Source organism: Pezoporus flaviventris, unplaced genomic scaffold, assembly GCF_033815535.1.
Source record: "Pezoporus flaviventris isolate CSIRO_AGI_PZ_B2104156 unplaced genomic scaffold, CSIRO_AGI_Pfla_v1 ptg000078l, whole genome shotgun sequence".
Taxonomy (NCBI): domain Eukaryota; kingdom Metazoa; phylum Chordata; class Aves; order Psittaciformes; family Psittacidae; genus Pezoporus; species Pezoporus flaviventris.
In genome coordinates this window covers 732,283-755,612 of record NW_026892626.1, presented here as the reverse complement: position 1 = coordinate 755,612, position 23,330 = coordinate 732,283, and the positions used below count along the sequence as shown (strand labels likewise).

The window sequence follows — 23,330 nt, the reverse complement described above, 5'->3', positions numbered from 1 at the left end:
TTCTCCTCAGCCATTTGTTGAAGTGCTCAGGGTTTGTGATGGTTTCCTTTTTATTTTAAGGATTCTTTTTTTTACCTTCACAGTAATTGAAAGTTAAGCATTTTAATTCTGGCACTGTATCAGTGGCTGATGAAAACTTTAGGAAATAGAGAAGGTGTTTGAGAAGTTGGATTTCTCCAAGATGTCCAATTCTTTCTCATGTTTTGCCTCCCATGCATCCCTGTGGTGACAGTAATTTTCTTCAAAAGGATCAAATAGTCATTTCATAGAAATAAAGAAACATTAATCTTAAAATTGTTGCAATATCTTATTTGTTGTCGAGTAAATATTTATTGTGTGCAGGAAAAAAATTTCTTCACACATATCTTACTGCATTCCAGGTTTGGTTTCAAATGTTCTTCATCACTTGAACAAGCAGATTTTTAGGATTAGGAGAAATATGGTTTTGTCACCCAATGGAGTTACTTTCAAATTGCAACTGAATAGTTACAGTTCAGATTTACATACAAGCCTTTTAAATCTCTAAAGCATAGTAAGCCTGTAACAGTTGATTCTTCTGATATTCTTTGTTTAAATAATACTAGGATTATCAAACTTGGATATTCTGAGTCTTGAATGAGATCTATATGTATGTATAGATATAAAACTACTGACTTTGTTAGGTAAACAAGCTGCTTTACAGAACTTGAAAGATTTTAAAAGATAACAACATTTTAAGCCTAAATATGATGGAACTGTGACAGTGTGTAAAAATGGAAAACTAGTTGGGACCACTGTATTGTGCAAGCTGGATTTATAAGCAAATAATTGACTGGCCTGAGTTTATGTTTTCTCTTTTATAAAGGTCTGTAACTGGAATTAACATTCTGATAATCTTTTACAGTGTCAGCCAAGCACAATGTTTGGTTTCATTTCTGTTGTCAATAGATCACAGGTTTAAGGTTAGTTGCTAATATTTTTACTGATCAAAATGTCTTTCAAAGACTAATAGTTTCACAGGTAATTAAACAAAAAAAATAAAAAGGATTATTCTTCTGAATCAAGGTGAGAGAATGGCATCTTCCAGCAGTAGATGTAGTTCTCGCCTTCCTGCAGTTTCTCCATCTCACCTACTTACATGAACAGCAGATTCTCTTGGTTCTGTCAGACTTTATTCTCATTCCAGGATTTCTGATCTTTGGGATTTGTTTTTTTTTGTGATCTCTGTTCCTTGGCGTGCTGATAACTGACAAAGGTATAATCAAGATGACTCTTCTGTGCCTTTTTTTCAAAACTGCCAGAACGATTTGTGGAAAAAGGGGTTGAGAGTTTGGAGAAGCTCAAGGGAAGGAGAAGGAGTTGGGGACAGCTCAAGGTATCCCTTTCTCTGGAATACCTTTAGCCATCCTAGATGAGCTCAGTGTCTGAGGTGATGCTCTTCACACTGAGGATCAGGCTCTTGAGATTGCTGATCCATTGTGATGTGATGAACTTCAGTGGACATGTTTCAGTCCTTTAGTTACCACAGTTACTTTGGAGGCAGTAGGATCAAGACCAAAGACAAGGGTGTGGACTTCCATCTGTTTTCTCCTGGTCATTAGTTTGCTTTATTGTCACATGCATGTTCAGCATCACTCAGAAGTTCTCCTCAGCTGCAAAAGGGCAACTTTGAGCACATCAGTGTATAAGCATCGAAGTATATGTTGTCTTTTAGAGGTTGCTTTGGTGCATTCCTGCTTATCTGTCTTATATCTGCCGTTGAAGCCTTCCCCTTGTGTTTCACTCTTTGAGATTTTATTTCTTTAACGCAAATCTTGTTATACAAAAATTGTATTTCAGGTGAAATATCTTGAAATAAAACCTGGTACAGAAGGGAGTGATGAAGAAGGAGGAAATTCTGAGTTCCTCAAAATTCCGAATTCCTCACTTACCTCTACCCATGAGCCATCCTCTTGGTTTAATAGTCATTCTGGTCATACTTTTTCTTGCAGCAGCAGATAATGGAGCGACTGCATCTGGTGGTACATCAGGAATTCCTCCCAGCAATCCTGCTGGGAATTCCAAGTCAGCAGCAAGGAACCTGGGCTCCTCAGCTGGAGAGAAGGAGGAAGGAAAGAAGGTCAGGAGGCAGTGGGAATCGTGGAGCACAGAGGACAAAAATACTTTCTTCGAGGGACTGTATGAGGTACAATAACACACTTAGATGGCTTCATGTAGTATCTGAGTATTCGTAGAGAAGGTTGATGCATTTGAGATTTTCATGATGAAATCACACGTTTTTGTACAACTGGCTATAAACCAGCTGACAATAAAAGCTCTTTTTGTGAAATATTCTTGTTTTATTCATAAATGTTTATAATAATTTCAGTTATTTTTCAGATCAGCTCTGTTTCAAATGAAGAATAAAAACAGCATAGTGTTCCCATCCCAACTTTCAAAAGCAACACATTTATTCTATAGTATTCTCAAACAGGAAAGTAAGTCCTGTTCTAATAAGAATGGTCAGCACTGTACTTGGACTTTGGTCACAGAAGGGTTTGAACCAGTTCACAGTAGTAAGTCTGAGAGACATGGAAAAGTTAAATCATCTTTTATTTCGTATGACATGTACGATGTATTCCTGGTTTAGGATTACTGTAAGAGCACTTCTGTTATGAAAATACATACTAAAGGGGAAAACAAATGCAATGCTGGTGAGGGTTTTTTCTGCACGTGTGGATCTTCTTACAACTACATTTTTTAGTGGTGGGCATGATTCACACATATGTGTTGTGTGGAAAGAGTGAACACTTTTAAACCACTGTTTTATTTCTTTACCTCCTCTAACTTGCAGTGATGTTCCTGGTAATCATGTAATTTTTAAATCACTTCATCACTCAAAACTTACAACTTTTTTCCCTAAGGTGGATTTGGGACTCCATCCCAAAATTTGGTCCCCCATTCCCAATTATTTTGTGTTGCTGCCTTTTAAAAGAGGTTCTCACACTCTGTATTTGAATCAGTTCCAACCTCTTTTGAATACGAAGAAATTTTGTGATAGCAGGAGGTCTGTGATACTATATATAAAATAAAATTTTCCTCTTTTGAACTCCAGTGATTTTACAGGAGTTAATTAATTTTAAAGGGACACTTAAGTGTCTTGGTTTTACCCTGAGAATAAACTTTGGACTGAACTACAGTGTAAAATTGTGTTTTCTGTTAGAATTTTTTACTGCATTATTTGAAACTCAGATTTTACATTTCTAATGATTGGAACATGAAATTTACTGTAGATAAAAGTTGAGCTGTTATATATTACAGGCTTTTCATTCATCCTAGTTAGAAATGGAGGTAGGAGGGAAAATGCAGAGGAAAGTAAAGAAGTCTGAGGGAGAGAGTTGAGATTTTCAGTCCTGCTGCTCAGCACATTTCTGAGTAAAGTTGTTTGGGTTGTTTTGTTTGTTTTTAAAGTTTGCTAGCAACGTACAGTTTTTATTTTGAAACAGTGCAAGAAATTGGAAAATAATTAATTTGGCATCTGAAATGCACTTTATATAAAATAAAGTATATCACTGTCATTCTTTTGCTGTTGAGTTTTGTTACCTGAGATTTTGTTGATGACCTTGAAAATCTAATTTCCCAAGAAGAACCCCCAGAGTCATTGTTTGTGTTATCTTATGACAAGACACAAGTTTGGTTTTGAGTAATTGTATTTGTTTTATTTATTATTTAGCATGGGAAGGACTTTGAGGCTATCCAGAACAACATTGCTCTGAAGTACAAGAAGAAGGGCAAACCAGCAAGCATGGTGAAGAATAAGGAACAGGTCCGCCACTTCTACTACCGCACCTGGCACAAGATCTCCAAGTACATTGACTTTGATAATGGTGAGTATGCAATGACATGGGTTTAGCATAGAGCTCACAGCCTCATGAAGGTTAGAGTCCTGCTTTATAGTGCTATCATGGAGAGTAGGAATGCTGGAGATCAGAAAATGATCACTGTACAGAATGTCTGTGAACGTGTTGTGTTCATGTTGTTTTCATCACTGTGGCCATACTTCATGGGCTTTGGAAAATGCTTTGCAAAAACTGGTATTTGTATCGCTGCTTTTATATGAATACACCACAGCACAATAAACACTGATCCTACCATTAGTACTGGAGACAAGCCAGGTTCAAGGGAATACAGGGTTTTTTTCCCCTCAGGAGCCCATCTTTGAGGACAGCTGCCTAAATGCTAGTCAGGCATGACTTCATTGTGCAAATTGACTTCAGCCCTACTTTGCACTTCTTGAGGGACAGTAGAAGTTAAAATAAATAAAAATGTCTGATACAAGTGTAAATGGTGAAATATTTGCTCACACTTTAAATAAGCCTTAAACTGTATGATTGGTTCAGTAATTTAGGATTCCCACTGCCATATTCCCCTCTTCTATTCTTCCCCAGAAAAACAAAATCTGGAAGTCATAAGTACTGCTAATGGTGTTTTGTAAAAATTATACTAATGTATGATCGCTGATAATGGATTTTTATCAAATTTGTCCTATTCAGTAATGGGCAGTGAGAAGTCAAGTCAGTTTGTGGGTAGCCTCATCTGAATAATGGGTTAAAGAAATTTATTTCAGAGTGAACAGATTTTACTGAGATCCAGTTCTTTTCATTTTTAAGGTATGGAGAATGTCAGTTTTCTTGTTAGCTTGTTGACCAAGTAAAGGTCTCCAGGGCTTTCCAATATTTCTGATGCTCTGTTCCAAGTTGCATAAATAATGGCAGTTTCATGGCGGTTGAATTTTCTGATCCTGATACAACACTCTAACATCAGCCAAAGTTGGGGTAGTAAATTCATCTGTGTGATTTGTTGCCAGAGCCTCTCCAGTTAAACTCATTAATGAGAGATGGAGATGGCTTGAAAAAATCTGAAGGAGTGGAAAGATAGTGTATGATATAGTCTCTTTAATGAAATGGTTTTGTCTGTTCCTGAGATATAGGTGGACTGCGATGTAAAGGAGTACTTACACACGTAAAACACCTGTCAGAACATGAATTTTGGAGTTCTTTTTTAAAGCAAGGCAGTATTTTAAAATGAAAGAAGCCATTAGCATTTTGTTTAAAAACAAATGTTACAGCAAACACAGTATGAAAGAACTTAAAAAAAAAAAGAATGTCATGAGGAAACTTAATCTGTTTTCTGGATAATGTGAAGTTCTATATCTATACCTGTAAGGTCTGAGATGTCATTGGCTGAAGGAATTTAAGAATTAGTACAAGAACTTGGTTAGCCTTAGTATTAGTAGTAATATGTGTACCTGGGTTTTGAGGTTAAATGAGTCTGCAAGTCAGAGAACTGAGTTCTTGATGAACAGATAAGAATGACTATTCTAACCTGTTTTGTAAACCATGAGACTGTCTTTCCACGCTGTCATAGATATTTAGATCTATTAGCAATAATAATGTCCATGTCATCTGTGTTGGTGAGAAAGGAGGAAGAAACCTTGGAAGGCTGAATGAAATGTGTGCAATTCTTCATATAAAAACTTAGAATCTAGAACTTGCATTAAATCTCTAAAGTGAACTTGTGCACAGAAATATTTTTTGTTTTCTGGAAAATTCACACCTGCTTCTTAATTTTCATAGAAGAAAGAATTCTGTATGCATTTTTCTGGGAGCATCTGGGCATCTCCTTTAAAAATCATAAACAGTTAAGTAATGCCAGAGTTAGCTTTATTATGAATTAGCTTTATCTTCCATATTGAATTGTTGCATATTTGTTTAAATCCTAGAGAAGCAGCTTTTTCTTTCCTGTAATCTAAAAATTGTTGTATTTCCCAGATATTTAAGTCACCAAAAGGAAATCGGTGAACTTGTCTCATTATGGTGTTTCTTGAAACAGAACTCAATCTGATCTTCCATGAGATGTTTGTCTCATTGAAAATACAAATAATCTCATTTTCAGTGTTGAAATGGGTATCTGCAGTGTAGTAACTGTGTAGGGGTATCTGCAGTCTGTATCTCACTTCCACTTTTTCTGCTTTCCAGTGTTTTCTCAAGGGCTGAAAAAATCCTCCTTGGAGCTTTATGGCTTAATCTGCTATGGGGAACTGAGGAAAAAGATTGGGGGATGTGAGTATGAATGACTTAAAATTGTTATTATATGGTAGAATCAGAAGTGACTACCCTTGAAGCTGACAGTGTCTATCTTGAGTTACTCAGAGTTTGTGGTCATTGCATTCTATAGCTGTGATTTGTTGTATCTTTTCATTAAATGTATTTGTATTTTTAAAGACCTTCTTAGTCTGTTGAATCAGTCTCTTTTTTCTTTAAAAGATTCCATTAGCTTTTGCTATCTGTGGGATACACTGCATGTAATACCCGCAGATGACAGATAAAAATGTGTGCAGCTCAGGTTCTCTGTTTTAGTCTTGAAAACAAAGCAATTAAATGTGTAAATGATCTCAGAACTTGGTGGCAGATAAAAAAGCAAATCAAATGTTAGAAATCACTGGAAAAGGGTTTACAGAAGCAAATGATTTACAGAAAGCAGATGAAATATTAGAAAATAGTAGGAGAAAAGGAAAGAATGGAAGGCATCTTTTATCATAGAATCATAGAATGTTTTGGGTTGGAAGGGACCTTAAAGCTCATCCAGTTCCAACCCCCTGCCATGGGCAGGGACACCTTCCACTAGACCAGGTTGCTCCAAGCCCCATCCAGCCTGGCCTTGAACTAAAGCAGGGAAGGGGCAGCCACAGCTTCTCTGGTCAGCCTGTGCCAGGGCTTCACCACCCTCACAGGGAAGAGCTTCTGCCTAAGAGCTCATCTCAATCTCCCCTCTGTCAGGTTAAAGCCATTCCCTGTTGTCCTGTCTCTCCAGACCCTTGTCCAAAGCCCCTCTCTAGGTTTCTTGTAGCCCCTTTAGGCACTGGAAGCTCCTGTAAGGTCTCCGCTTAAGGAGCCTTCTTTTCAGGCTGAACAAGCCCAGCTCTCTCAGCCTGTCTCCAGAACAGAGATGCAGTTGGTGAAAGTGGTTTGTTCCCCTCTCCCGCCTCTTCTCTTCCCCCTTCCTCTTGTGATATTCACCTAATTCCATCTTCCCAGATATTGAGATAACCTACATAAGAGCTGCCGAGACATACAAGTGTATCGTGAATACTTTCAGCATTGCTAGAGGGAGGTTAATTGTTCGGTAAGCAGATTTGGCCTGACTATAATAGGAACTATAAATCAAGTTCCCATTATGTCCATTTAAAAATGTAAAATTGTAAAAGAATTACACTTTTTTTTTATTCTTTTTGTTCATTTTATCACATTCAACACTGAGGACTCGATGCTCTTTCAGTACACTGAGCTGCCTTAGCAACAGTGATTGAGCAGGAAGATGAGGAAGCTTCTCTTTTTAATATTGTGGTGTCAGATTAATGCCCAGCAACCCAAGATGACTGTATTATGTAATATGCTGTATTAATGTCCAGCACCCAAGCTAGGGTTATTTAATCCATGAGTAAAATGCAGTTTTTGTGGCAAGGATCATGTAAAGCTTGCACATTATGAAAATAGAAACTTTTCAGCATGTGTATGTTATAGCATATTTATGCACATTAATCCTATGTGAGCATAAAATGTAATAGCTTGAAAACTGATCTGAGCACTAAAAAGGCTGTGACTTTATCACTTCAAATCCTAATTCACTGTGTTGTCTCAAGGTATGGATGACAAGAATGCAGTAAAACTCAACGAGCTCATTCAAGCTGGGTAAGTAAGAACTTATTCCTGAAACTCTTAAAACCAGGTTATTCATCACCTTGACTGTTGAGTTGGTCATCCAGAGTCTAGGAGACATTTCTTACTTTAGAGCTACAGTTTGACCTTTTCCATTCTTTGTTTTATATGCTGTTTTTTCTCTCTTTACCATGTAAATACTCCTCCCTAAGAGTATTCTCTTCAAGAAAGAATTATGGGATTGCAGGGTTCAGTCTTGGCAGTGTACTTCGGGAATATGGAAGGGGCTAGAAGTTGCTGTACTATCGTAACTTGTGTGAAATCTCTTTGAAAGAATACTGTTTGAAGTGGTGTGACCATTAGTCAGGCATCACTCAGCAGACATTGGTTTGTCCTAAGCGTGTCTTAAAAAGCAATTTGAAAATAGTACTATTTTCTGTCTTCTACAGACCCTTTTTTACTTTTAGCATTTGTGCTTTCACGCTGTTTCATTGTAGCAGACACATTATTGGTGAAGTTTATTGTCAACAGGAGAAGGAGTTTGCCCACTCAGCAGTTGCTGATGTTTTGCCTTTACCTTATGTAAAATGGAGAGTTGCTATTGCGCCTTTCTGTTGTTCAGAAACTGAGTTTCCAAATGAGTTCCATACAGTTTATTAACCTTTCCTCTCCTGGGAGATTCATTTTGCACAGTGTGCTTCTGTCGTGCAGAGCTTGGGTATGATTATTTATGAAATCACTTGTTTGTTTTTCTGTTAGTTTTGAATTACAAGAGAAATTTCCATTTGGATTGGGTTTTGTACACTTTAATGTGTGCAATCTTAGCAGTAAGTCTTTCCATATAAAGAAATGATTCTTAAAGCAAATTACCTCTTTAAATTGGAGTTACCACTTAAAATGGGCTCAGGATGACCTTTTTTCCCCTGTGTCCTGAGCATCTCTGGATTCATATATGAGCAGTCATTGTTCTCTGTGTTGTACTGGAGAGCCTTTCTAATACTGTGTCATCCAAATAGATTAAACCATAATTAATGAGGCTGATGACTTGTAGCTAGCTGTAGCATCAGTCTAGCCCTTGGCGTGATTAAGGCCTTACTTCTAATTAATTGTTAACAAGGACTAATGAAGTTAATGTCTATGAAGTCTATGTGTTTATTCTGAAGCTAGTCTTGTAACAAATCATTTTGAAAGCAGTTGTCTTTGCATATGAAAATATTAATGCTCATCTTCTAACCAAGAATGACAGTGTACGTATTATTAACATTCTTTGGCAGTTCGAAACTCTTGCATAAGCTTTTTGTCTTCCAGGTGGGAGACACATCTCTGCTTCCCTTTTTCTCTTGCATCTTTACCCCATTTGGTGGGTAAACCTTGTCAGTCCAAGAGGAGCAAACTCTGTAGGGAGGCAGTTTACATCTGTGTTACCACCTGGATGTCTACACCCTCTGAATTAATCCCCTAGCACAAGGAGGGCAGCCTCACATCTCATACAAGCAATCATGTCACATATATCCCACTAGATTGAACTTTCCACTTTGCTCAGGGATGTTACAGTTCTGTGATCCCCCTCTCTGTAAACAGTTCTTTTTCCAATACCCAGCACATTTTTCAAGTGTGGTCATCTCAGTCTTAGGTCTGGGTTCACTTCTGCTGTCCTTTTGTGAATTTTCCTGTTAGCAGTATAGACAAGTGCTCTTTCTGCGTGATGTTGTCTTCCTTAACAGCATAGGAAAAAAAAGTAAGATCCTGCTGTAGGAATATCTCCCATAATTTCTTTCATTTTACTTGCAAGGACTTATGTTCAATCCTGTTGATTCTATGCTGATTCTTATTGCTTGAAGTATTAGGTAGTGAATACAGCCATCAGTGACTTTGGTCTCAATGTCTGCCTTCTAAGCCTCTAAAAAGAAGACAGGGTTGAGTGAGTGAAGAAATCAAATAGTTCCACTGTGCAAATACAAAAAATGTCCTCTTGCTTTTAAGGGTCTTTTATAGCTAATTATGTGGTATTGAGGCTAAAAGCCAGTGAAATCGTACTGTAGAAGTTACTTTGTTCAGATTCCAGCACAAGCTCTTAGTCCTAATTTTTGCAATGGATGTGGTGTTAGTATTCCAGAGTAGAAAACTCTTCAGAAACTTCAGACTTTTTCTTCCCCTAATAAAGAGTTTGGAGTATAAAGAGAAGACTAAAGCAAACCCACTTGTCTTTTATGAGGAAGCTGTCTCTAAGGGTACTGCTGAACTTAACTAACATAATTCTTTGGTCTGCTTTCTGGTCTCCTTTCTGACCAGGCAGCCCTGTGTTTCTTGAAAGTCTGTAAGAGGAGGGTCACAAGAGTAGCATTTCTAGAATTAAAAGGAAGATGATAGAAAAGGTTGAATGCTCTTGTGAAGCTGCACTGCAAACCCTTCCGTTTGTTTGGTTATTCATATAGCTGTGATCATATTTGGCTCTGTGTCCCTGTCATGTTTGTATTCACAAACTTTCATTAACGGTGCTTGTAAGTACTTCTCTTTCAATATATTCAGGGCTACGACTGTTCGATACAAAGGCAGAAACCTTCGTATCAAAGCTCCAATGTGCAGGGCTTTGAAGAAACTCTGTGATCCAGATGGTGAGTAAGAGATGCTGGGACATGAAACGGTTTTAACAGATGAGCAGAAGAAAATGAGAGAGAGTGTAGGGCTGCTCTGATGTGTCCAGCACTGGCAGGGGGGATTTGAGCTATTTCCCATTTGTGGTAGGGATATGTCCCTCTTGTCCTACTTATCCTGTTTGCTTGTATAATCCCAATAACTTTAGGACCCACCCAGCTCTTTAGTCTTGGAGTATGTCACTAGCTAAACTAAAAAGGAAGTAGTTACACCAGATGAAATTGCTACTGGTCTACCAGTTGTGCTTTTGCTATGTGTAAAGTTTAGTCCCCTGTGCCAGTGAGTAAGCAGTAGTATGTTTTTTAGCATTGAGCATTTTTTACTTTTTTGTTTTACCTTCTCCAGTTCAACTATATGTGATTTTTTTATTTTTTCCTTCCTTCCCCACAGTAGGAGGAATCAGTGCAGTTTTAAAGTCTGAAATGGTGTACTTGTGCAAAGTTTCCAGTCTCCTGATTTTCACACTGCTTGTTCAACTGGAAGCTCCAGTACCAGTGTATTGCAGTGGTAGTGGAGTCCTCTGCAGTGTCCAGGGAAAAAAAATCGTACTGGAACAGGAGGCAGTCTAAGGAGTCAGGCTCCACTGGTGGATCTGAGCTGCCTTGGTTGTCTGGAGGTGATGCTGATGTCTGTGATGCTTTCTGTGTTGTCCTTGCTTAGATCCATGCTCTTTGTGCTTCATCTCCCTCAGGTGTTAGTGATGAAGAGGACCAGAAGCCAGTACGTCTGCCCCTCAAGGTCCCTGTGGAGTTGCAGCCACGAAATAATCATGCATGGGCACGAGTACAGAGTCTTGCCCAGAATCCACGGCTTAGGTAATGAGGAACTGATGGTGGTGCTCAGAATAGGGAAACGTATGAGCAGCATTGTAGCTTCTTCCTCTCTCTTCAGGGTTCTCTTTGCCAACGGGGCAGTTCAACTTTGAGAATGCAGTTTGCCTAAATGTAGTTGTCATGAAGGCTTTGTGCAACCAGAATACACAATTGTTATAAACAGACTTGCAAATCATATTGCCACTGTTCTTTGTATTTTATGAGTAATTAGAGTAGGAGATGAATTTACTTTGTGCTACTTACACTCAGTTGCCAGAGCAGAGTGCAAGTGAACTGGAGAAAAGCATCACTAATTCTGCTAAAATTTGTATTGAATGTTCCATGAGACAAAGACACAGGAAAGTAAAACGATAGAGGTGCCTACACCAAGACTCGGTGGTTCAGTTGAGACTAGCAGAAAGGGAAGTATTTGTAGTGTAATCTCTACCCTGCAAAATGTAGTTGGTGCTGTTGTTTGTCATTGATGACTGCTCATCTTGTACTTACATCTTGTCCAAAACTGAGAGCAGAAAACATGAGGCCTCTGTGATGTTGATTGAGGACTTCAGTGTAAAGAGCAAAGATCACACAGGAGAATGAAAGTTGTTAGCATTAGGTTTACTTTGTAAATTGCTTTGAGAGCCAATATTAAACGTTTGGGGCATTTTGGTGCCCCTTTCTCTCTTTTTTTCTGTACTCCATGTGGTAGCTTTGTGCCTTGCTTGCACCTCTGCAGTTCAACTAAATCTCACCATCTTTTCCTGTCTTCTTCCATCTGGAGAAATTAGTATCTTGAATCATGGCAATCAGATTTATCTGATAGGCTTTTAGAACTTTCTCAGTTGTGAGTTACCCAGATTTTAACGTTGTGGGATAAAATGTGGTTTTTTGTTGTTTTCTTTTTTTCTTGGATTTTTTTTGTGGAGTTTGGAAGCGGTGAGTGTGTTCTCTGGGCTTGTATTCCAGAATGTCAGTTTCTTTCCTGAATTCCCATTCTAGCATCAAGGCTCTCATTTGAACTTCGGCTGACATTTCTTCTGTTCCCTTGCTTTGTTAATCTTGCATGCAGGATGATTGTGGAGTTACATCGGAAAGTGTCCAGCCTTATTGAGTTCCTGAAGCAGAAGTGGGCTCTCCATGAAGTGCGTATTGTATCCTTTCTGTTTTTTAATTTGTGAGGCTGGAAGAAGTACCCGTGTAGCCCTTCAAACTTAGAACACTGTCAGATGTGTCAGACAGAGGTTACTGCACAGGAGGGGAGTCTGGTTTGCTGTGCAGTGACACTGGGGTTTTCTGCTTGGTTCTGTTTAGGCTCAATAGTGGAATAAGATTTTTTTTTTTTTTTAATTACAATGATGTGTGAAGTAATTTTGTCTGTAACAGAGATTTAGTTTGTGCTTGTATCAAGTCTTCGTTGTAGTCTTTATCACAACAAAAGGACTTAATTTTTGATCAGAGAGTCTTGATAGCTATGCTGAATAGAGAACATGTCACTGAGCAGCTACTGTTTTTTTTTTCACTTTTTAAACTTGCAAAATAGGTGCCCACGTGCTTGTTTGGAGAGGGCAGGTGATTGTTCTATTCTTTGACACATCTCATTTAGCGTAAAACACTAGAAGAACGGCAGTTTCAAGACTCCAGAGACTCAGAAACAAGGGGCAGCTTCTCAGAAGAGAAAGTGATGCTCCATCTCTTTCCAGGAGAGAATTGTACACTCACTCCGCTGCCTGGGGTAGCCAGAGTGGTCCACTCCAAGGCTTTCTGCACAGTGCATTGGCAGGAAACTGGCAAATGCAAACAAAACACGAAAGATTCTCACTTACTCCCCCCTGCCCAAATCCTAGGCATACAAAGTGGTCAGGGGACAGCAAGGGGACAGCTAAAATACCCACGGGGAACAGAAGGTAAGGGTGTTGGAAGGGCAGAGAGTACTATAGAGTCAAGCAGAACCTCTCAGACCATAGCTGAACTTTCTGCAAGCACTGAAGATGGTGCCCCAGAGCCTGGCCTGGTGGAAGAAACAACCTCAAATCTTGGCACCACTAATTCCCTCCAAAAAATGCCTTCTGGACTTCAAGATCCAGGAGGGAAGCACGAAAAGCTGAGCTCAGTGGCCTTCTGTGTGGAGGGCAGGGAGGCCCTGGCAAGTGACCAAGCAACTATGCTACCGTCGTGCAGTACAGCTTGTGCTTGCAGTAAGATTCCTGATGTGGAGGAACTCTCTCTGCTTGATCCGTTCCCACGATACATGAAGTCCTGTCAGGACCTGATTGTCCCAGAGAAATGTTCTTGCACAGACAGACTGCATGGGAAAGACTCTACTCCAGCAGCTGGTGATACTTCTACTGGGGCTTTTCCAGGCGGGAGGAGCACAGAGATATCTGACTCCTGTTCACAGCTCCCAGGAGGTGGTGTGGCTTCACCCAGCAGTCGCCCATCCAGATACGAAACTCAAGCTAGCCGCAGCCAGGGCCAGCAGCTTGATGCTTGTACCAAGGATATAACAGATACAGTCATGGAGGATTCTCAAGAGAAGCTGGGATCCTCGTTTCCACCTCCACCTCAGGGACAATCTAGTGCAAAGTCTCTCAAGGATGACTCAAGCCGGCTCTCTCAACAGGTTAGAGAAGAAGGATGGAGTCTAAGAACTTCTGAGAGCCTTACACTGGCTGAAGTCTACCTCATGATGGGCAAACCAAACAAATTGCAGCTGGAATATGACTGGTTGGCTGTCTTGGAGCCAGAAACCCATGATGCTAGGGAGCAAACATCTGAATCAAGTGCTGCTCCTGCATGTCCAACCTTTCACAAGCAGAGACTCCTGAACTGCCTTTTAAAACTCATCTCTACTGAAGTCAATCCCAAACCAGTAAGTAACACTCATTCATCCACGAGTTGCTAAACTCTTAATTTTCCTGGGAACAGTTGCCCAGTCATGTTTTCACGGTGAGACAGTGATGAGTCTTGTCAAGATCTTTGAAGATTCCTGTTTTTGAAAAAAAAAACATACTAACACAAAGAAACCCAACCAAAACAAACAAAAAACCCAACCAGACCACAGCCCACTTACTACAGAGTGGACTTTTGCTCAATATGCTGTATTTGCTTTTTACATGACCTTTTAGTTTCTGGTTTCCTCTGAATCTCAGTGGTATTACAATGAACATTTGGTGTGACTCCTGGAAAGATCAATCATGAGGTAGGGGCTTTCTATTCTCTCTCAGGTTCATAGAGCCACAGAATAGCCCAGGATGGAAGGAACCTTTGAAGATAATCTGGTCCAAGCTTTTGTGGGAAATGGATCCTAGATGACAAAGAGAGCCTTGATCAGATTAATATCCCACGTGAAAACTGCAGCTCTTAATTTTCACTGTTTATGTAGTTCAAGTTATACTGAGTGTGTAAAAAGAATTTATTTATTTGGGCTAGCATAGCAATTATAACTATGCCTGCCACAGCAGCTTTTGTAAAAGTTCCGTGACTCTAGGATAGTTGCTTATCAGACCCAGAAAAGTATCTTCTTCCTCAGACAGACAACTGGGAAGAGACTTCTTTACCTCCTTGTGTGTTGTAACCAGTGTTTAAGGTCTGGAGAAAAGAAGGCTCTGGGGAGACTTCAGAGCAGCTTCCAGTGCCTAAAGGGGCTTCAGGAAACCAGCTCTTTAGACTGAGCAGGGAGAGGGATAGGAGAAGAGGAAAACCCACCAGTTCTTGTTTGCAAGTGTTTTGCTGTCCTTTCAGTGCTCTTAGCGTCTTAAAGTATCATAGTGCTACTGAAAAATGCAGGGGCTCTTTCAGCTACATACCATATTGTGCATTCCAGTAAGAAAAAGGTAGTGTAACGTTTGATTTGTCAGACACCATGTCATACTCACTGTATGACAGCAGAGAAGGGTTGATTGTCCACAGCCCTGCTATTTTCTCAATACCTAGCAAAGTCAAAATGGCCAGGTGTGCTGAGGTTCATTCTTTAAGTGAACATTACAACAAACTGTAGCAAATGGTGCTGCAATCAGATGTGGGTCTTGATTTTGTACCTGTAATTGCACACAGATTCCTTACAAGGGGAACATTTTCTAGAAAAGCGCTTGAACAATTTAATGAAATAACTGGATAGCCTGGAAAATTAGTAAAGCACCTTGCCATGTGTCTCTTGTTATTGCTGTATTACAGTCTGAATAGGAGAAGGGATGGAAAAAAAATCAGAACTATTGGTCTCTGCTTGACTAGAATTAAGAACAAATTGTCCAGGTCTTCTTCTGCCCAGAGGAGCCTTCTGGATGGTGATGGTTATGAAAATCATTTTTCCACTGGACTAAATCTAACACCTTTTGGAAAAGGTGTCAGTAATGGATTACTGACATATCTGTATCTTTACCTTCTTTTTTTTCTTTTATCCACATTTTCAAGCACTGTGTGAAGCTTGTTGAATGTTATCCCCTTGTAACCTAAATTAATGATACTAAACCAATCTCGTTTAACACTGCTAAATGCACAGGAAGGGAATTTCAGCTGCCCGCTGCACACACCTGGAAGTACTGGTTAGAGTGCTTAAAGATACCATAGTTTGTCAGATTATGGTTCGTTTTTTTTTAGCTTTCTGAGTAGAATGAGTTTAATGGTGTATTTATTGCAGCAGCACATAGTATTCATGTCATGTGTGTGAATTTTCAGATGCCCGAGATGAGTTCCATTGCCACGTCACCTATAAAGCCTGCTCAGGAGGAGCAGTCACTAACTCCTCCAGGGAAGGTGATTGCCATCAGCACCAGGAGTCCCGGTTGTGCACGAAATCAATCTGGCCTTCGCAACAACAAGACTTTTTCTCCTGGTGCTGCTTCCAGCTCCTCAGGTGAGTGTTCATGAAAATGCATTTCAAGAGGTCACACCATTAGTACCTCAGCCTCGATGAGTACGCTCAAGTAATGTAACACCAGGGGAATGAGGTACTTCCACTTGTGAATTTAACTGTTTAAGAACATTGGTATGTGTTAATTTCTTTAGAGTTACTGTAAATTCATTAGTACTTTGAGTCTTGGAGAACAATGCATGTCAATACTGCAGTTTACAGTCCAGAAGAACTCTGAGGCGTTAGTATCAGGCACTGGCAAAAGACACTGGCATGTGCTGTAGTTTAACCCACAGACACAGCTCAGCCCCTCAAAACCGCTCACTCCCCATAGCTGAATGGGGGAGAGAATCGGCAGAGTAAAAGTGAGAAAACTTGTGGGGTGGATAAAGGCAGTTTAATGGGTAAAGCAAAAGCCACATGCACAAGCAAAGCAAAACAAGGAATTCCTTCACCACTTCTTATCGCAGCAAGCGATCATCCAAGAGAGCATGCTTCCATCCTGTGTAACAGTGACTTCTGAAGACAAATGCCATCATTTCCAATGTTCCCCTCCTTCTTTTCTTCCACCAGCTTTATGGGCTGAGCATGACATGGTCTGGAATATTCCTTGGGTCAGCTGAGATTGGCTGTCCTGGCTGTGTCTCCTCCCTAGTCCTTGTGGACCCTTAGCCACTGGTGGCTTAGGAGCAGAACAGCCCTTGGTGCTGTAGAAGCACTGCTTAGCAGTAACTGAAACGTCCCTGTGTGATCAAAGCCATTTCCAGCACAAATCCAAAACGCATCCCATACTAGCTCCTATGAAGAAAGTTAACTGTATCCCAGCCAGAACCAGCACAAGCTGAGAGATAACAGTGTATGGGATCTGAAAGAGTGAAGGTTTACAGAGCGCGAGTGTGTTAAGTTTGTTGATAAAATAATTCATGAAACTTTTCTGTGCTCTTCTGCCATTATAGAATGCAGAATGATTACGAATTACCTTTTAGTAGAAGCTACGTATTCTAGACCTTGCAAGCCCCAGTCCTGCAGACAAAGAATTTTGGTTCTATTCAGTCCAGTTGCAATGGCCAGCAAATGTTTTATGACTTCAGAAAAGTTCGTGAAGGTGCCAGGTTTACTGGGAACAACTGGGATTCTTGACCTGTCCTTTTCACACCCTGCTGTAAGAAGCGGTGGACTATGAGCAGTTTAACTGATACTGCAAAGCACTTTGGGCACTCTGTGGTTTTAATTTTAAAATGGAGTTACAGTAATTTAATCTTTGGCTAAAACTGCATTGTGCGTACCTTCAGACAAAGATGTACTTGCTTAAATAGCTAGTAGAAAGCCAGTAATTTAATAGCTCAAACAAGTTGTTGTATTTCAATGAGATACACAGGCTTGAAGGACACATCTTTTCAAATCAGACTTCCTTAGCTTGTGATATTCTTTTTTATGAGATAGTTCTTAATGCTTCCATAATGCCTTAAAAATCCTTTCTAGAATAGCAAGATCACAGTACTTTATATCTGATACCCTAGGAACAGGCAGCTGTTCTATTAGACAGACATTCACTGATTCAAAAAGAAATCTATTTGTCCATGTTTGTCTTTGATTCTCTTTGCCGAGTTCCAGTTGGGTTGTGAGGCCTTGTGGTTTGACATGCTGTAATGTAACACGGAGTCAGGAAATGAAAAATACAGCCTGTGTATCCCTGCTTTTGTATGGTACTGAAGAGACAAGTTGGCTTCAGCTGAGCTGTTTGGCTGGAACAGAGGAGCAGAAGTGTGTGCAGTACAACATTCTACCTGGTTCAGCTCCTCAGCAGCTCTGCTTGGGGTGAGGCCGCAGGCAGCGGCATTCCAGCATGTCCAATGGATACCCAAGCAAGTTGTTTTGGTAGACAAACTGAATCTCATTTACCACCCCTGATAAAAGTCTTCTGGATCTAAACTAGGATTGTTTGTGATCTGGATTTCAACCTTTTGTATACAATAATTATGGTGCTGCTTTGCATCCTCAAATACAGCGCTATTAAATTATTGCAGTAATGTGGCTATCAGAAAGGAAGCTGCCCGCTTACTTTTGGTCATGATCCTTCTAGGCGCGTTCCCTCGTAGAATTTGGTCCCGAGTCCATCTAAGTGCTATATACTTCTATATGTACGTCAGGGGTAAAAGGAAGACATGGGAAAATGGGGGCCCTCTGGAAGGAAAAGGGAGACCTGGTCACCTGGGACACGGAGAAGGCTGAGGTACTCAATGACTTTTTTGCCTCCGTCTTCACTGGCAAGAGCTCCAGCCACACCACCCAAGTCATAGAAGGCAAAATCAGGGACTGGAGAATGAAGAACCACCTGCTGTAGGAGAAGATCAGGTTTGAGATCATCTAAGGCACCTGAAGGTGTACAGGTCCTTGGGACCCAATGAGATGGAGCTGCAAGTCCTAGTGGAACTGGCAGATGAAGTTGCCAAGCCATTATCCATCACATTGGAGAAGTTGTGGTAGTCTGAAGTTCCTCTAACTGAAAGAGGGGAAAAATAACCCCCATATTTAAAAAGGGGAAAAAGGGAGGACCCAAGGAGCTACAGACCTCACCTCAGTGCTAGCAAGATCATGGAGTGGATCCTCCTGGAAACTATGCTAAGGCACATGGGAAATAAGAAGGTGATTGGTGACAGCCAGCATGGCTTCAATCAGTGCAAATAGTGCTTGACAAATTTGGTTGCCTTTTTGATGGGCCACAGCATTGGTGGTTAAGGGAGGAGTGACTGACGTCATCTACTTGGAAGTGTGCAAGGTGCACTGTCCTGTACAGCATCCTTGTCTGTAAACTAGAGAGGCATGAATATGATGTATGGGGGTGGATCCTCAGTGGATGAGGAATTGGCTGGATGGCTGCACGCAGAGAGTTGGGGTCAACAGCTCAATATCTCTGTGGATATCAATAATGAGGGGTTGGTGTCGGGACTGATCCTGTTCAGCATCTTTCTCAGTGACGTGGACTGAGCACCCTCAGCAAGTTTGCTGATGACACCAATCTGTGTAGTTCAGTCAGTATGCTGGAGGGAGGAGGAGGAGGAGATGGGATCCAGAGGGACCTGGACAGGATGCATAAGTGAGGCTGTGTGAACATCATGAAGTTCAACAAGGCCTTTTTATCCTTTTTATCTTCTTTTTTAGGTCTTCAGGTATCAGTGTGCCTTTTGTGGAGCTGTCAGTGTTTGCCAGTGCTTTTAGTACTTCTAGAGTTGGTGCAGGTTATCTTCTAAGCTTTATTTTCTACTGAGTAGGTCAAATCATAGAATGATTAGGTTGGAAGGGACCTTAAAGCTCACCCAGTTCCAACCCCTTGCCACATTCAGGGGCACCTTCCACTAGCACAGGTTGCTTAAAGGTTTTTTCCAACCTGCATTTTCACCCTAGCAGGATCCCTGCAGAGTGGGCACAGCAGTGAGAAGCCCACAGTAAAGAGAAGTGTAAACGGAAAGTTTTACTTGGAGCAGGTGCTGTTATTTCAGTGTGTTTTATGTATTCCTAAGACAGTCCATCTTTTCAAAGATACTTTGGTAAACTGATCCCTGCTGTGTCATTTCTCTGCCACCAGAATACTTTTATTGTGGTTGCACTTTGGATTGCCATGGGGAAGAGGTGAGAGGTGTGGACTGTAAATGAAGCATCAGCAGGTTGTCGAATGAGCTTGTCTATATAACACGGGAAAGTGTAGAGTCCTGCATCTGGGCAGGAACAACCCCAGGTTCCAGTATAGATTGGGGAGCGACCTGTTAGAGAGCAATGTAGGGGAGAGGGACCTGGGGGTCCTAGTGGATGACAGGATGACCATGAGCCAACACTGTGCCCTTGTGACCAAGAAGGCCAGTGGCAACCTGGGGTGTATTAGAAGTGGGGTGGTTAGTAGGTCAAGAGAGGTCCTCCTTCCCCTCTACTCTGCCCTGGTAAGACCGCATCTCGAATATTGTGTCCAGTTCTGGGCCTCTCAGTTCAAGAAGGACAGGGAGCTGCTGGAGAGAGTCCAGCGCAGGGCAACTAAGATGATTAAGGGAGTGGAGCATCTCCCTTATGAGGAAAGACTGAGGGAGCTGGGTCTCTATAGTTTGGAGAAGAGGAGACTTGAGGGGTGACCTTATTAGTGTCTATAAATATATAAAGGGGGAGTGTCACGAGGATGGAGCCAGGCTCTACTCAGTGGCAAACAATGATAGGACAAGGGGTAATGGGTACAAACTGGAACACAAGAGGTTCCACTTAAACTTGAGAAGAAACTTCTTCTCAGTGAGGGTGACGGAACACTGAACAGGCTGCCCAGGGAGGTTGTGGAGTCTCCTTCCCTGGAGACATTCAAAACCCACCTGGACACATTCCTGTGTAACCTTATCTAGGTGTTCCTGCTCCGGCAGGGGGATTGGACTGGATGATCTTTTGAGGTCCCTTCCAATCTCTGGCATACTGTGATACTGTGATATTGTCTTCCTTTACAAAAAGGATAGTGGGTATATAATGTGTTCAGTGGAATGGGCCTTCAAGTATTTTTCTACAAGCTGAACAGATAAACTGGTTAACAGAGTCTGTGTGGGGCTTAAATTCTAGTTTCTTTAGTAGTGTAAAATCACATTTAGTCGCTTTCTTCTGAAGATTTCAAAGCAAGTGAATGTTTGCAGTAGCCTTGTGAAGCAGTTAAATACTGTGAATTTGCAGGTGGGAAAAATGAAGTATTGAGAGTTGCATGATTTGGGACCATGCAGATGGTGACAGATCCAGAATCCATAAATCTCTGCTCACTCTGAGCCTTCAGTTACTAAATAGTTACTTTGGTTTTGGTTTTGCTTCATTTAAATTGCTCTTCAACACTTGCAGGTTTGAGAAACCTCCCCAGACATCTCTTGGTGGCTGGTCCTTCAAGTTCTGGAAGCACTGATGCAGACGGTGGACTCTTTGCAGTTCCTACGACTCTGCCACCAAACAGCCGCCATGGGAAACTGTTCCTGCCCAGCAAAGAAGCAGAACTGACCTTCCGGCAGCACTTGGACACAATCAGTGTGAGTGAGGTGATCGCATGAACAAAGCAGTATATTGTGCCTGAGCCTGCATCCAGTAGGTATGACAGGATGGTGTTGGTTCATCAGGAGGTATGGGTTTCTTACGAAGCAGTGCTGCTAGTTATGCTCTAGCATAACATTGTATTAGATGAGATTAGCCAGAATTTGACTATCTGACTGTTCCTTGCAGTGACATCACCTGTTGAGACCCCAGTCTGAATGCCATCACATGTCTGGTTCACTCTCTAATTAAGTTGCTCCAGCAAACAGGTGTGCCAGCTTTAGCAAAACTGATATCCTTCTTCCCGTGCAGCTGGTTTTAATACAGCCTCACAGCTGCATTTAATTCCAATTCTAATTTTAGTTTTATATATACAATCTCAGTAACAGTTTCGTAGCAAGCTGCAGTAGTTAAATGGTTGAAATGACTTTTTGGGGAGAAAACTTTATCTCCATAAGAAATAAAACATATATTCTTTGTGGAAAACTTTCCCTAGCAGAAGGAATATTCTGTCTAAACCAAAGCAGAGTATTTTAATAAATAGTTATGACATTATTGAAAAACAGAGTTTGGGGTCTGTGTGCTTAAAATATTTTCTAATGCATCTTCTGTTCTTGTCCAGATGCAGTCAGACTTCTTCTTGCCAAAGCCAAGGAAATTACGGAACAGACACTTGCGGAAGCCATTAGTAGTACAGGTCAGAGCAGTTTGCAAAGTGTGAAATACCTGGTTTGCTTTCTGAAGAGGTATCATTAAGGCTATAATGATTTGCATCTAATTGCAATAAAAAACCTGACCTTCTGTCATGCATGCACTGGAAAAGTGAAGCTGAACATATAAAGCAGTTCAGTTAACAGTACATGCCTGTATTGTTAACCAGGTGTGTTATATTCCCTATGTGAGGAATGTCAACAACAGTAGTAGTCCAGTGCATGAAGCAGTTTGTTAAAAATAAAAAAATCCCCTCCTGTGAAGGCAGGTTCTGCTGTTTGGGCCTGGTCCTGGTGCACAAGCAGTGTGTTCATCTCGAGCTGCCAGTTGGGGCTATCACAACAAGATCTTCCCTGAGATAGCTTTTCCTGCTCACTGGTGGCTGTTAACTGGGGTGGATATAAACCTCTGTAGTGAAATAAAGCACAACACTATTTGAAAGAACAGTGATTTCTGCAACAAAAATGGGACTTGCAAGATGATGTGTGGAAGAAATAGCCTGATGTCATGGAACTTTGTTAGGCAGGTGTTAACCTCCTTTAAGACTGCTCTGATAACCCAGTGAAAAGGCACATGCTGTAGAGAAACCACAGGCAGGTGGAGAGCATACAAGAAATCTAAAACCAAAATAATGGAAACTTGTTTGAGGGAAACAAAGTTACCAAATGTCAGTATGCCCTGTTGCCTTTTCTGCTCTGTGTGGTAGTAGAAGGCCTAGAAATGACATATGTACTGGGTTTTTGGTTCTGAGACATTCTGGGCTATGCAATTCCATTTGCTTTAGGAGTCCCAAGTACACACAGCTGCCTTGTTAATTTACACTTAGACTGTCGTGAGACAGGTTAGTTTTACCCTACTGATGATGTGTTGTTGCAATAGTAATCCTGCTCAGTATGAGAGGAACCGCAGGTTCAGACCCCTGGTGCGTGTGCTTGGCTGAGGAACCACTGGCGCGAGGCTACCAGCTGCGGGCTTATGACTGAATGCTTCTAAGAGCCCGCCTAGACACTTGTTATGCTATTGCATCATCGGTCGCTCGTGATTGACTCGGGAGATGACAGTCTTGTTCAGAATGCATGGGTAAAGGGCTTTCCGAATCTTCGTTAGCAAAGTCAGGCCTTCCTCACAGGAGAAGGAGAACTCCTATCTTCAGACCCGGGCTGATGGAGTTTGTCTAGCCTTGTATGGTCTTCCATCAAAGAGAAGGAGACTCTTACAAAACCTATGACCTGTGGATTTTGCTGTCACCGTCCTAGCTAACTAGGCCGTGGCAGTTAAACTTCAGGTTTAAAGGGTGGGGCCAGTTCTGCACAATCTGTGCTTCACCTAAAAAATCCACTGCGCAGCCTGGAAGGGCTTACTCTCACTTGTCTCTATGGACGGGCGACGGTCTAAACGGTATGACAAGGTGCATAGGAAGCTGCAGATCCAACGCTGCATGTGGGTGGACCAGCGCATGGGTAGCTCAAATTGGCTCAGGAGTTGACAGTCGTGGTTGGACACTTCCTGATTGCCTAAGCAGCCTTTTTTCCAATCAGATTTGATATCCCACTTGCCCTTGGTCATTGTGCTTGTAGTAAGTGTGGTTAA

General features: G+C 41.1%; 1 protein-coding gene across 7 annotated transcripts in view; it reads left to right on the top strand.

Moving 5' to 3' along the window:
• Positions 1–23,330, top strand: part of CRAMP1 (cramped chromatin regulator homolog 1) — a 48,095-nt gene that overhangs the window by 13,545 nt on the left and 11,220 nt on the right. For 3 of the 7 annotated variants that reach the window (XM_061473835.1, XM_061473829.1, XM_061473830.1), the window contains exons 3-13: positions 1,971–2,164; positions 3,692–3,845; positions 5,997–6,080; positions 7,661–7,709; positions 10,206–10,291; positions 11,023–11,146; positions 12,213–12,294; positions 12,747–14,012; positions 15,818–15,995; positions 20,847–21,037; positions 21,652–21,726. In XM_061473835.1, coding sequence (XP_061329819.1) covers positions 1,971–2,164; positions 3,692–3,845; positions 5,997–6,080; positions 7,661–7,709; positions 10,206–10,291; positions 11,023–11,146; positions 12,213–12,294; positions 12,747–14,012; positions 15,818–15,995; positions 20,847–21,037; positions 21,652–21,726 — 2,483 coding nt within the window. The remainder of the gene's footprint in view (positions 1–1,970; positions 2,165–3,691; positions 3,846–5,996; positions 6,081–7,660; positions 7,710–10,205; positions 10,292–11,022; positions 11,147–12,212; positions 12,295–12,746; positions 14,013–15,817; positions 15,996–20,846; positions 21,038–21,651; positions 21,727–23,330) is intronic. The other 4 variants (XM_061473832.1, XM_061473834.1, XM_061473831.1 and 1 more) reach the window with 3 other exon arrangements.